This window comes from Balaenoptera musculus, chromosome 5 (assembly GCF_009873245.2).
Source record: "Balaenoptera musculus isolate JJ_BM4_2016_0621 chromosome 5, mBalMus1.pri.v3, whole genome shotgun sequence".
NCBI lineage: Eukaryota > Metazoa > Chordata > Mammalia > Artiodactyla > Balaenopteridae > Balaenoptera > Balaenoptera musculus.
The window spans coordinates 112,531,246-112,541,222 of NC_045789.1; the positions used below are offsets into that span (position 1 = coordinate 112,531,246).

General features: G+C 42.1%; 1 protein-coding gene across 1 annotated transcript; it reads right to left on the reverse strand.

The window, feature by feature from the left end:
* Positions 1–678: 678 nt before the first annotated feature.
* TIFA (TRAF interacting protein with forkhead associated domain) lies at positions 679–9,420 on the reverse strand. The gene is made up of 3 exons (XM_036852185.1): positions 8,962–9,420; positions 8,300–8,533; positions 679–4,270 (listed from the first exon to the last, which is right to left on the reverse strand). The coding sequence occupies exon 3, from the start codon at positions 4,244–4,246 to the stop codon at positions 3,689–3,691; it is 558 nt and encodes a 185-aa protein (XP_036708080.1). The 5' UTR covers positions 4,247–4,270; positions 8,300–8,533; positions 8,962–9,420; the 3' UTR covers positions 679–3,688.
* Positions 9,421–9,977: the final 557 nt, after the last annotated feature.

Genomic DNA, 9,977 nt, shown 5'->3' on the forward strand with positions numbered 1-9,977 from the left:
GTCCTCTGCCCATAACTGTAGGGTAATGCATTCAGCATGGCGACCTTGCTCACTTTGCATATCTGCATAGCCAACACTCAACTATAGTCTGACCCAAGTCTTGACAGAAACCCCTACGATCCTTCCTGGAACATGGTAAGACAGGCAGTCTTAGAGGAGCCATCGCAAGGCCATTTATCATCTGCCTCCCCAGCTTGCAGAATGCTGCCGTGAGGCAATTTCTCATCCCACTCCCTGGTTCCAGTGAGGCGTGGGATCTCCACCTCACCCACATTCAGGTACAGATGTAGGCTAATCAGACTGCTTGGTTGGAGTTTAGAGTTGGCTCCTCAATAACAGAGCTACCCTCCACTTAAGGCATCTGTCATCTGGCCCCCCCCCGGTTCAGTGTTAGCTCCGGATATCCCTAGCGACCAGGGATGTGGGACACTGACTCCTCACTGGTCCTGCTTTTGCTGTCTGTGTAAGTAATAAACTTTCTAAATCTATTCAGGTGCATTGCCTTTCTATTGGCCAAATCTGTGGAAGTATGACAGCCAAACTAACAGCTACGGCTACTCTTGGTGATAACTTCTTGGTTTCTGACTTAATAAATGTAGTGGGAGGAACAGGTTTGGGAAACTGGAGGAAATTAAGAGCTCTGTTTTGGAAAGTTAAATTTGAGGTATTTATTAAAAAAAAAAAACCTGAATGAAGATGTCTGCCAAGTAGGTGATGGGATATATGTCTACAGCTCAGAGAAGAATAGGTACAAGTTTAGGAGTCAGTAGTAGGTAAATAGTAATTTAAGTAATTATTCCAGCTGAGATCCCCCTGAGGAAGCAGACAGGCAGAGAAGCCCAATTAAGTGTTGCCCTTCAGAAGTCGGGGGTAGAGAACAGGCCAAAAGAAGCAGATAGGGGAGGAATTCGAGGAACCAAAGAAATGTGGTGTCACCAGAGCCAGAAAGAGAGGAGTCAATGATATCAAATGCTACTTGGGCACTGAGAGAAAGGGCAGGTGCATCCGCTGGGCTTGGGAACATGAATATTGCATGTTCCATTTTTTCAAATGAAGGGATGGAAACTGAGAAGTATCTTGTAAGGGGTGAAGAATAAAGAATGGCCAGTGTAGATAATTTATTTGAAAAGTTGCGGTCAGAGCAGAGAAATGGGGTAACTGGAGGGTATATGGAGTTGTGTGAGGGTTTTAAGATGCTAGAACTTTTTAAATGGTATAACCAGGAATTATGCCTGCTTTTATTTTTTTTTTTCCAGTAATTGGAGTGCTGTGCAACTTGCGGGGATCTTAGTTCCCAGACCAGGGATTGAACCTGCGCCCTCGGCAGTGAAAGCACGGAGTCCTAACCACAGGACCGCCAGGGAATTCCCATGTCACATCTTATTTTGACTGTCTATCCTCAGAAGTTTCCTGTTTTAAAATATTACTACCTTGATTTGGGTTTTTGAGAAATGATTCCACTAACAGTATTAAGAAAGCCATTGTGTCCCCCTGCATCTCACGATGATCTCTTCTATGAAGATGCTAGTAAGCAATGCCAACCTGGCTCGTCTCTAGTCCTTCAGTGGCCTTCCACCAGCAACAAAATGTTGAAACCAGCATCAGCGCTGAAACCCCTGCTTTCCTATTTTTTTCACCAGTGTCCCTGCCCTAAATGCATCGCTTAGAGAGATACCTGGCCAAATAAATATTTTCATGTAGGTTGAATAGTAGAATGATGAGTGATTGGACTTGGGTACAACTCATACCAACTAGAAGCCCAGTAAATTCCAATCACAATTTTCCAAGTGCTCATCCTCCATCATCACCTGAAATGGAAGATCTAATTGTTTCAATCAGGCTCCAGAAAGTAAAATAGTAACCCTGTTAACCGATAACAATTACTGTAAGGAATTAAATAAGTGTTAGAGAACTGAAAATGTTAAAAGGGCCATGAGATAACATGGAATCAGCTACCAAATATATACACACGAAATGTGTGAACACCAGTTATCTCTTGGTAGTAAAGATTATAGCTAATTTTTCCACAAGGCGTATTAAAACTAATACTACACTCATGTTAGAGCCTAAAAGTAATGCTTCTTCAAGTCAGTCAATGCAGTAGATAGTAGAGACAGAATCTTCTAGAATATGGTTATATAATCACATAGCGTATGAGATTTCACCATTGGAAAGCACCCCCTTGTCATAAAGTTGCAGGTTCAAGAAGAGACTGCCTATGACTGTTAACACTGGCACCAATTAATACACCCCTTTACTGAAAGAGCCCAAGAAAAATCAGTTTCCTGGGACAAGTGAGTCCTTAAGAGGTGAACTGCGAGTCTCACAACTTACCTGCAGTGCCTAGTATCAAACACCAACATTTCTGTTTGCCCTCACCCACACCCCACTGTGGCCACTTCCTAAGAAAATGCTTTTCTCATCCACGTGGTCACTGACAGGAGCAGCCATCATTTAACGTGACCTGAGGCAAGTTCATTGGTAGATGGGTGGGCACCTGACCCAAGCTGCCCCTTCTCTTGGACTGGAATTGGGGGATAAGGTTCTCTTTGGGTGGGTGATCAGTAACATATAGCACTTGGGAGCTCCTGGTGGCCATGTGCCTCCATGTGGGGTGTGGAACAAATAATGGAGCCAGTATGCATTGAGGGGCACAGCTGGATGTGTCTGAGTCCCCAGCCACAGCCTCTGCCTGCGGCCTACCGCAGTCCTCCCTTACAGCAGTCTAAAAACAGTTCCTCCCTTTCTTCAGAAAGAGTTTCAAAGAAAATGGTTAGAGAATTAAACTTTGACTTTATTATGTACACGGATGCTGTTAAAATTTTGAATTCATGGAATTTAAAACTCTGTAGTACATAAAAAACTATTTAAAATTTGGTAAGACAAATGAAAAATTGGGAATCCCTGGCAGTCCAGTGGTTAGGAGTCGGCGCTTCCACTGCCAGGGGCCGGGGTTCAATCCCTGGTCGGGGAACTAAGATCCCACAAGCCATGTGGTGCAGCCAAAAAAAAAAGGGAAAAGAAAAAGAATTCTAAACTTAACACAGTGGTTCGTTAAAATGTTTAAAACATTGGTTTTAGATACTGAATACAGACAAGGAAAACGGTATTCTTGGGAATAAACAGTATAAGTAAATCTATAGAGAAAAAAACAGAAAAGGTATTATTGCTCAAATAAGTCTTCCCATATTAAAAGCACAATGACACACTAAAAAACATTATGCTCTGTTCCAATACGCTGGTACTACAAGTACCAACAGGCTACAACACCCATAATAACTTGTTTGTAGCCCTGACCTTGAAAACAAATGACTACTGTGAAATAATATGACCAAACCAAAACTTACAAACCAAAATGAAACAACATAGGACCAAAATCAGGCATTAAAAAAAAAGTAACATAACCATATTTTGAGAACACTATTCCTTCATCACAAAGGATACTATTTGTACATTAATGCTCACAGATATACACTTACAGTAATTCTTCACACATCCAGCAATGCAACAGGTGACTAAATCAATGACTAACACAAGTTACAGACTTCAAATGATAACACCAGATCTCAAATTTGACAAAGTAATAGATGACAGTAATATACTACACTAAGAAACTCTTACTAAGTGGAATGTCTATAAAGTGTCTACAGAGTTCTTCATCCTTCATGATTCTCTTAGCCCTCTGCGTTTACCATTCATTCTCACCCATTTCTATAGGAGAATTGTTTTGGGTGGAACAGGATGAATATCTGCCACACTCAGGTATGGGCTTCTGTGGTAGCCAGTTGTTTTCTTGCAAGAGTGGTCTTGTAGACAAAGAAAATTGAATCTCAAAAACTTCTAATGACTCTCCATCTTCCTTCTCCATCAGGAACTGATAGTCCCCAAACCTAACCAGGCATTTGTGTGGCAGGTCCATTTTATTTAGGTAGCCCAGCTCCTTGTTGTCCACAATCAGATTGGTCTTCTTACTCATATTTTTAATTTCAAAAGAGAGAACTGAGCTATCAAACTTTTTAAATAGCTGCAAAGAAAACTGAACTCGGGAAGCCTGTTTGTCCTGAAAGGTATAATGACAGGTGTTGGAATTTCGGCCAAATTTCACCACTTCGCTGGAGGGGAGTTTTTGTCGGTTAAAAAACCTTATTGATTGGAATATTCCATTTTGCTGGTGGCCAGGATGGTAAACAGTCATCTGGAGACAAGTTACTGTCTCTTCTGTGTCAGCATCTTCGAAACTGGACATGATGTACACCAGAATCTGACCCGCCTGCAACAATCAAGTCAGCACGTTAGTTCACTCCCATACATCAGGCATTGAGATCTTTGATTCTAATATTTTGATGAAAATCTTCTGATTTATTTAGACTTTAAGAAAACAATACATAGGCAGGATACTCTCAGTTAATGAGTAGATATGTGAAATCTTGTACCAAACCCATATGAACTGGTGCATTACTTTTTCCTCTCTATTTTTCATTTCTAGTTTGACAGTAAGACCATACATATAATCTGGACATTAACAAGGAATGACTATTGATAAAAGTAATTTGGGGGGAGCATAAAGAAACTTCCATTCCTTTTTCATTTAAATAGAGTGACTTGATCCCAGACCAAACATGACAGCTGTACTTTAAACAGAAAATCAGGAATAAAGAAACGAGGATATACACATGAAGAAAACCTACAGTTTATTAACTGAATTAAAACTTAATGTATTATGAATTTTGTATCGTTTTGGGTGGAACAGGATGAATAACTACCACACTCAGGTATGGGCTTCTGTGACTTTTGAGGTATTATGTATTATCCTGATTAAAGACATGTAAAAGTTATATACAAATAACTGCAACATTTGTCCTTTATATCCTGACTTAGATTTCTAGTAGGTAAAGGGTTAAAAATAGTAAATGCTTTAAAAGTTTACTTTTAGACATTACACACTTTTTATTTAAAAAAAAAATCTCCATGAGGTAGTTCTAAATATCATAGTCTGTACTTCTACTGGAATTATTTATTTTTGTCAATGGTTCCTAATGACTGGACAAACTGTCATTAGCCACAAGCAGCTCCATCTAACTAACTGCTGTTAACCCATCCCTCTAGAGTGCATGGCCCCGTGGTGCCCTCCACCTCCAACTCACTATATGTACCTTTAATAACCAGTGGAGTAGTTTAAGCAGTAAAACAGAAGAATTCATTATTAAAATCTATGAGAGGTTATTTTGACCCAAAACTGCCATTTTAAAACCAATTTATTTAAAAAGAATTACATGCACATGATTTAAAAATTCAAACACTTAAAAAGGATTTTTTTTAAGTATCTTCCCTCCACCCTAATCCTTTTTTTATTCTTCTGGAGTCAACCACTATAAACGTTGCTTTTATCCTTACAGAAGTCTTCTTTACACCCCAAGCAAAACTCTGTGTGCACTCAAAGACACATAACACATTTCTACACAGAGAGAAAAAAATTTCTTACACAAATAGGAACATACTGTATTTAGTTCTAGACCTTGTATTTTTCAGTTAACACAAATGGGTGATTTTTTTCCATATCTATTCATATAAATATACCTCAATCTTAAACAGCTGCATAGAATTCCTTTAATCTAGTGTGGTAGTAAATTATACCAGTAGATAGAGTGATGCAGAATGCTCCCTGCATTCCTTAAATACGATACAGTATTTACAGTGGGGTTTGGGGAGCAATAGCCTTAAGCAAAGTTGATTTGTAGTTTTATTGGCTTTTGTTTGCCATCTATATTAGATATTGGTATCAAAATTATGCTGGTTAAAAAGAAAAAAACAATGTTTTCCTTTTCTTTCCATGCTGCTATTTACTTTTAAAATACAATCTTCTGTTTTGCAAAGTTGTGTTGCAAAAAATCAAACTCAATTTATTCAATTACTTAACAAATAACTAAGCAAAATTTCTTTATTGATTTAGAAACGTATTTTTAGTTATAAATTTACGTTCATAATAGGTTCTTTTTGGACATTATTTTACCATATTGCCTTACCCAAGCAACAAATGTCCAGCTATAAGCAGAAAAAGAGAAAGGAATGCTCAGAATCTTGGGGCAAGGGTGGTAAAAATTACTATGAAACCAAAGGCAGCAAGAATTAACACACAGTGGGTAGAACTGGTTAATCACCATGATTTGAAAATACTTTAATTACAATAATAAAGTCGTTATTCAAGAAGCAGACAGCTTAAAAGAGAATAAATATAATAAATCATGAGATGATGCAATTAGTGGTTGACAAGAAAACCATTAGCTGATAACAAGTAAAAAGCCTAAAAAGAAAGAGCAAGAATCTGTCATGATTTCTGCCTTGTCTAGGATACACTGCCATCACTCTAATTCACTCTTGGACTTTGGACAATAACAGTTCCAAAAGGAGACCTGGATTTTAAAACATGGTATATTCTGGATACAGTCTTTTGGTAACACCCAAATTTGTGTTTTTGTGTTTTTATATAACCTAGTAGCTTAGAATTAATTCAGTCTTTTGAGAAAATCCACCATCAAGAAAATTTTGCCCAGTACAGGCTCTTATGCCGAGTACCCAGGGCAGATATATTAAAGGAAAAATTTGGCATTCTGGCTTGTAAATCAGTGGCCATAAGTGTCTTGGGGTGACTCAATTCTCAGCTTTGGATGAACTTCTGGGTTCACAATTGTAACCCGTGTTACTATCAAGTATTTGCTGCCCCTCACTACCAGGCCTATCTCTACTGGTTCTGCCCCTTTAGAAAGATGATACTTCCCACTCCAGTGACAACCATATCAATGAAATGTGAGTGGAAGTAACATGAAGCTTATTTCCAAGCACAGGTTTTAAAAACCACTGTGTAGATAGACCTGCCTCTCCTCTTTCCATATGCCACATCGGTGGTCCACAAAAGTAGCAGCTCAGCGTGGGGTCCCAGAGGGAAGGGCCAAAGACAGAGCCATAGAGACTCATAATATAAGCAAAAATTAACCCTTCTGGTAAGGTGTTACTGAGCCATAAGGTACCCTGACACATACACTCACCTATCTTATGAATATATGAAACGATGACAAAGCCTGACAGTAACAAGGGCTGCTACTTACTGTATGCCTTTCATGTGCCAGGCACAGGGCTAGCCCTTCATACGTATTGTCTTACTTAATTTTCAAACTAACCCTATGAATCACCACTTCACAGATGAGGGAGCTAAGTCTCAGAGGGTTTATCTAAGTAGCCCAGGTCACAAAGACAGTGTCAAAGGCAGGATTCACACAATGGAAATGCACCCTCTCTCTTGCCCACTACAAACATTACTCCCAAATACCAGTTACTTCACAAACTGTAGCAGCTAACCAGTAGAGAAGAGGGCCACGGAGGTGTCTGTCAGAACTAGCAGGACACCAACCTAGAAGCTAGTGTTGGGGAGGCAAACACACCGTTACTGGCTCCTCATAAGAGGAAGAGGCTGTGAAGCACCAGGTTACTTCGAGTATCGGTTATCCTTAAGCCTGGGTGTATGGATGTTGGCAGGTCACTAGTAATTACGGCAGGTTGTTAGGGAGCTCCAAAGTTAAGGAAACCATGGTATCTGACCTCAAGGAACTCAGACACTAACCTATTCATTAGTTTGCAGAGCTGCAAGTTCCCTCTACAAAGTGACCTGAATCTCTGACATTTCAGAGTGGTCAGTAGAAAAACAGAAAAGACAGAAACTAACAAAAAAAACTAAAATAATAAAATTGTTGAATTTTTTTATTTAAAAAGTCACTAGTGTGCAGGTGCTCAGAAGCAGCTTTTTCAAATCTGTTTGGCCTAAGTTATCAAAGAAACACAGTAACAATGAGCTTATATAGTGGTATAAGTGGTTACCTCTGGAGAGGGAAACTGGGATTGATGGTGGAAAGGAGACTTGTCACTGCACTCTGTACTTACGTAATTTTATACCATGTGCATCTAATATCTATTCAGACATATAACAAATATTTTCTTTACAAAGTCACAAACCATCTGATTTTTATGGAACTAAATGGAGTTGGAGATTATCATCAAAGCGGGTTTAAACCATGATCTCTGACATCAAAAAGCTGTAAAACACTGCAATGATGCCTGACATACAGTAATATTTGTGTTAACAAATGAACTACAATAACTTTGCTGGCACTGAGCTAATAGGAAGGGAAGAGAAACTTGCAAGCACAACAAAAGACAACTATCCTGACCCCCCTCACCAGGTCATCACCCTGTAGTGTGGCTTTGAAGACATCCGTGAACGCTATTGTTCAGCAGAATCAATACTTACTTAAGCAACAGGTCTTGCTAAAGGAGTCGTGAAAACCAAAATCAACAGGAGGAAAACCTTAGTAAAGCTCAGTTTTTTCCAGAGACGATATCTTCTTTCTCCCACTGCCTGACTGGCCGGTAGCCAGCCAACATTGCAGAGTCCGGTTCTCCGTGGCTGCGGACTTCCGCTGCGAGGCTCAGGGTGTATTCTCGCTCCAGAAAATCTGGGAAATTCCTCCTTTCAATCTGAAAGCTGGGGAAAGTCCCAAGAAACAACGGATTACGTTATTTTCCTAACCAAACAGGCTGAAGCAAGGCAGGTCTACATGCAACCGCTCGGTGAGCTACACTTCATAAATGGAATTCCTTTTTGTTTACTGATTTGGGGGGGGGGGGAACTTTGCAAAGCACAGGAAAGTACAAGGAAAACCCATCTCCAATATTTCCTTTCAGTGCTCCCTCGCTCCATTTATAAATACTCCTATAGTTTGTAAAGCTGGGATCACGCCGTAAATAATCGCTCGAGCGTCTGCCCGATGCCGAGTCCGCGGAAGGAGCAGGAGATGACTTTCTACGTACGCAACGCCCCGGAAGACCCCTCGACAAAGCTTCCCTCCCCAGGCGATAAACAGAAAAGACGCAGTCCCCACTTTACAGCCCAGACCGCCCCTAGACAGGTACCTTGGGGTCCCAGAGTCCGTGAACTTCCCTTTGCTTTCCGGGCTCGGCACGAGGTTAATGGACGCGACCTGGCGGAGGCCCTGGATCGGGGGGTGGTCACCGCCCGCCGGCCGCGCCGCCGCCACTGCGGTCTGGGGTGCGAGCAGGGGGAGCAGGTGTGAGCCGAAGCGGAGGGACAGGGCCGAGCTGGGAGAGAGGGACGCAGACGCACCCCAGCCGGAGCCGCGGAGAGCTGCGACTTTCAAACGCGGCGGCGCGCACAGCGACTCCTTCCACCGGCCGGCCGCGTGCTGAGCCCTTAAGACCGAAAGCGCGGAGGTTCCCAGACTCCGCCCGGCCCTTGCCAGCCCCACCCCGCCCCCCGCCTTCTCCGTGTCCGACGCTGCCCTGTCAGACCAGAAAGCCCAGCCTCCAGGTCGCGTGGGGTGCGAGGTAAGCCGGCAAGGACGCCACCTCCCAAACGAGGGTCCCTCCGAAGAGGGTGTGGCTTGCGAGCCGGATTTTGAAAAGGGGACGGAATCACTTCAACATTAAAGGCGACTTCCCCCCACACACTGCGAGTGTTGGCCTGGGACCGGCGTGGGGAGAGGCGAGGAGTTGAATTAACCATCAAGCAAGCCAGGTGCGGGGCGCACGTTATTCTTATGTAATTCTCACAGTCGGGAGAGTAGGTCCACTTTACAGATGAGTCAACTGAGGCCCAGAGAGTGATTAAGTTTCTGAGCGAGAAAGAGGCAGAACTTGGCTCCAGAGCTCCTGATCAGCCTCCTGGTACCCATGGTGCCCTCACCTTACACCCGAGCGTCCAGGCGCTCCCTCTCTCCCCATCTACCTAAAGGCAGTCCTCACTCAACACACAGGGTCTCGGGTTCCAAAAGTAAGGGCTAGTACTTTGTGCAACAGGAAACACTCAACCTCCCAGGAGTCCTTTATAGCTTAGAGTAAATAAGATGATACGATTTTCCTGCCTCAGGGAGAAGATCTGGGATGAACTAACGGTGGAGACAGCCTAAAGA

Bases quoted from the DNA above. Each gene is read 5' to 3' on its own strand.
- TIFA (XM_036852185.1), bottom strand. From the start codon at position 4,246: ATGTCCAGTTTCGAAGATGCTGACACAGAAGAGACAGTAACTTGTCTC.